This window comes from Coffea eugenioides, chromosome 8, assembly GCF_003713205.1.
Source record: "Coffea eugenioides isolate CCC68of chromosome 8, Ceug_1.0, whole genome shotgun sequence".
Lineage (NCBI taxonomy): Eukaryota > Viridiplantae > Streptophyta > Magnoliopsida > Gentianales > Rubiaceae > Coffea > Coffea eugenioides.
Window position 1 is genome coordinate 9739525 of NC_040042.1, and position 4309 is coordinate 9743833.

A 4309-nucleotide genomic window follows, 5' to 3' on the forward strand; every position below is an offset into this window, starting at 1 on the left:
TTAAGTTCAAAGTATACAAATGAAATATCCAATTAGCTATGAACTTTGACCTACATGTTCATAAAGAGATCTTTTTAGAGACCGTACATAAGATTTTGAGAAAACAATACTAAAGCTTTTAATAAAAAGCTAATTTTGCATATCAACTAACTAAGGCAGTCTAAAAATTTTAAAAAGCTAAAAGTTAATTTTTTTCACGTGACAAAAGTCAGGTGGAAGGGTCAATGGAATTTTCCTAGGATTCTAAGGGGTGAAACGGTGGTTCTCAATGAAAATTAGATAATTCTTAAATTTTTCAAGGGTCAAAGACCCAAAAAGGTTTTGTGAAAACTTTTACATTTTTCGAGGTGGGGTGATGCTCCCACCGGCCGCCCATGTGGTTCCGCTCCTCCAAAATATAGTCAAACTCTTTTGGCTGTTCATGTTAATTCTATTAGAGTTACAAGTTTCCTGTTATTTTACTTTTTAATGACAAATCATTTCTTTGTGGGATAAAAAGCTTTTAAAGTCATGTGAATAACCAACACTAAAAGTTATTCGCCATTTTTTGTAGCTGTTGAAGATTACCATAAGTTGGAAAAGCTAGGTAGAGCAATGGTAAAATATTGTGGGGTCTTCGTTTCGCTGTGGTTGCTCTTGGAGGAATCCTTAAGACAAGGAAGAGCCTAAGTGAGTGGATGGTTGTGCATGAAAATGTAAAGTCCTATCTTGAAAAGGGTGAAGGCATTGGACAGGGTGAAGGAGAACTGTCAAATATTTTAGCTTTTAGTTACTATGACTTGCCTTATCAACTAAAGCCATGCTTCCTTTACTTGGAAAAATTCAAAGAAGATACTGCTATAGATGCAGAGACGCTATATGAGCTGTGGCTTGCTGAAGGCATGGTACTTCCAAATGATAGGGTAGGGCAAGAATCAATGATGGATGTTGCTGAGCGTTACTTGGAAGAATTAGCAAAACGGTGCATGGTTTAGGTTGAAATACGTGAGGTGCAGCTTGCAGTTACAAAGTTCATGTCATGTCGTGTGCATGATTTCACGAGAGATCTATGCTTGCTCAAGGCAAAAGAGGAGAAATTGTACAAGGTTATTGAGATTGATCAAAATAGCGTTGTCAATTTAGATCAATCTCCACCTGAAATAGGAGGACACTACAGATTTTGCCTTCGTTTGCATGCAGTGGAATCCTTATACCCGAAAGTATGTATTCCCCTACACAAAGATCAAACAAAGCATCTTCGTTCATTTGTGTGTGAACCAATGAATGGAGACAACAAAAACAAATTTCCAGGGAGGAGAATCATGTCGCAAGTTAACAATTTGAAGATGCTTAGAATTTTGGCTGTTGAAAACTCCAATATGGCCTCCCAAAGCTTTTATTCAAGATCACTCATGCAATTTATAGGCAATCTTATCCACTTGAGATGCTTGAGTTTGAGAGGTTGTACTGATTTGACCTTGCCATATTCCATGGGCAATCTAAAGTACTTAGAAACCCTTGATTTAAGTGATAGTGAATGTTCAACAATCCCCGATGTGCTGTGGAAGTTGAGACGTTTAAGATATCTCTATCTTCCCTACTATCACTCCAACCATAAGCTGAGGTTAGATGGGTTGGGCATGTCCCTGGAGATACTTGGATCATTTCACAACAGATTCTGCCTCCCTAAAGATTTATCCAAATTGACCAATCTTAGAGCCTTGAAAGCTATTGTCCATGAGAATCTTGAAGACCTAGAGCAATTCATCAACCATTTATCAAACTTGAGCCCTCTCCGCGTCAGCTCACTTACCATCAAGGTTCATGATTTTGGGATCAACTCCAACAGGCAGAAAGGTATGGCTCTTCTTGAACGAGTATTGTTCAGCAAGAACATTCATGAAATAGAGATTTGGGGTACTTCATGCAAGCAGTTACCAGTTTACCGACCATCCCACTTGCTCCCTCCCCCTTGCCTCAGTAAGTTAGAGTTGCATGGGTCTGGAGTTGAGGAGGATCCGATGAGAATGCTTGAGACACTTTCCAATTGCAAAAACTAGGTTTGCATGAAGCCTCTTTTGTGGGGAAAGAAATGACACGCCACGCAATGGGATTTTCGCGACTCAAAGTTCTTGAACTTGATTCTTTGAGGAGCTTAGAGAAGCGGAAGGTGGATGAAGGGGCCATGCCGAAGCTCTCAAGTTTACAGCTTAGGCATTGTGAGAAGTTGGAAATGATTCCAGATGGATTAAAATCTTTTGACTACCCTAAAAGAATTAAAACTTCTCACCATGCCCAGAGAATTCATAAACAGAGTTGAAGTGGTGAATGGTGAACAAGTACTAGATTATGATAAAATAAGTCATGTGCCTTCAGCTGAAATCTGTTGGGAAAGGGGTACCAGTACAGGCAATAAAATCACAGTTAGTCCAGGACAAATTTTTCTTTCCCCAAATACCAGTTAAAATAGGAACAAACCAAATCACCAAGTAATAATACCAGTAGTAATAATAAAATGCAAGGAAAAATAAAAGGCACAGGACACCAAGAGTTTTACGTGGAAAACTCAAATTGAAAAAAACTACGGGACCTAGTCCAGTCAAAAATCTTTACTATCACAATAATGGGAATACACAGGTCTATCCGAAATATTCGGATGACAATAATAATACCAATATCAACCAAGCAAATTTGCTATAAAATCACTCCCAAAAACTACAACTGTCAAAGAAGTGGGTTTGGAAAGGTGTTACCAAACGAAAAGAAAATCTGAAATCTGAACTGGTAGATGAGTAGAGCTTGACAAGAGGATCACGTGTGTAAAATTTCGTCTCAATCGGGTTCCGAATCACTCTCCAATCAAGACCTTAAAATCTCTCTCTCTAGCTCTCTCTCTCTCTCTTCGTTGTTCTCTCAAAAGTGGCAGCTGGCTTTTTGTTCTCACCCAAGACCGAAGAAAATGAATTGCTTCTTGCGGCTGCTCCAATATGTATTTAAGCTTGAGAAACCCTCAAGCATTTGCATAAGTGGGTTGGCCCACAAATGGGCTGGCCCACACCCAACAATCTCTTCCTTCAGCTCATTTGGGGGGTTCCACCAAACCTACTTTTTGCCTGTAAAATAAGAGTTTCTTCTTAGACAATGTCTTGGTAAACATGTCAGTACCATTATCATTTGTATGCACCTTCTTAAGTGTCAACAGTTTAAAATCCAGTACTTCCCGAATCCAATGATATTTCACATCAATGTGTTTGGATCGAGAGTGAAATGTAGAGTTCTTACACAAATGAATAGCGCTCTGACTGTCACAGTAAAGACTATATTTCTCTTGTTTCATACCCAATTCCTGAAGAAACTTCTGCAACTAAAGAGTCTCCTTGCATGCTTTATTGGTTGCAATATACTCTGCCTTTATACTAGAAAGGGCAATACATTTCTGTAACTTACTTTGTCATGACACTGCTCTCCCTGCAAAAATCATCAAGTACCCAGATGTAGACTTCCTATTATCAAAATCACCTGCCATATCTGCATTAGTGTATCCATCTAGTATAGTTTTACCATTGCTGAAACATAGACATAATCTAGAAATTCTCTTGAGATACCTGAGAATCCATTTGATAGCATTCCAATGCTCCTTACTAGGATTAGAGAGATACCGACTGACTATTCCAACTGCATGAGCAATATCTGGCCTGGTGCAAACCATAGCATACATCAAGCTACCAACAACCAAAGCATAAGGAACCTTTTTCATGTCTTCTTTATCTTTCTCACTTGTAGGACACTATTTGATATTCAATTTAAAGTGACTTGAAAGTGGAATTGAGACTTCCTTAGCATTGCTCATGTTAAACTTGTTGAGTACTTTCTCAATGTATTTTTCTTGAGACAACCAGAGCTTCCCATTTTGCCTGTCACGTGAGATTTTCATCCTCAGTATCTGTCTAGTCGGGTCTAAATCTTTCATTGCAAAGGATTTACTTAACTCCTTTTTCAACCTGTCAATTTTTATAGTATCATAGCCAACAATCAACATGTCATCAACATATAGCAAGAGAATAACAAAATCACCATTTGAAAAATTTTTCACATAAACACAGTGATCAGATATAGTCCTGTGGTACTCATGGTCTGTCATGAAGGAGTCAAACTTCTTATACCACTATCTCGGTGCCTGTTTCAAACCATACAAACTCTTCTTAAGACGGCATACAAGATTTTCCTTGCCACTTTCTTTGAACCCCTCCAGTTGTTCCATGTAGATCTCCTCTTCCAAGTCACCATGCAGGAAGACTGTCTTCACATCAAATTGTTCAATTTTCAAATT

General features: G+C 38.5%; 1 protein-coding gene across 1 annotated transcript; it reads left to right on the forward strand.

Moving 5' to 3' along the window:
* Positions 1-677: 677 nt before the first annotated feature.
* LOC113780190 (probable disease resistance protein RXW24L) lies at positions 678-2039 on the forward strand. The gene is made up of 2 exons (XM_027326004.1): positions 678-884; positions 975-2039. Exons 1-2 carry the CDS (start codon positions 678-680, stop codon positions 2037-2039), a joined length of 1272 nt encoding a protein of 423 aa, XP_027181805.1.
* Positions 2040-4309: the final 2270 nt, after the last annotated feature.

Excerpts from the sequence above, each read along its gene's own strand:
- LOC113780190 (XM_027326004.1), top strand. The coding sequence starts at position 678 with ATGGTTGTGCATGAAAATGTAAAGTCCTATCTTGAAAAGGGTGAAGGC. Across the intron at positions 885-974 it reads TGTGGCTTGCTGAAGGCATG|GTTGAAATACGTGAGGTGCA; the intron begins GTACTTCCAAAT and ends TGCATGGTTTAG.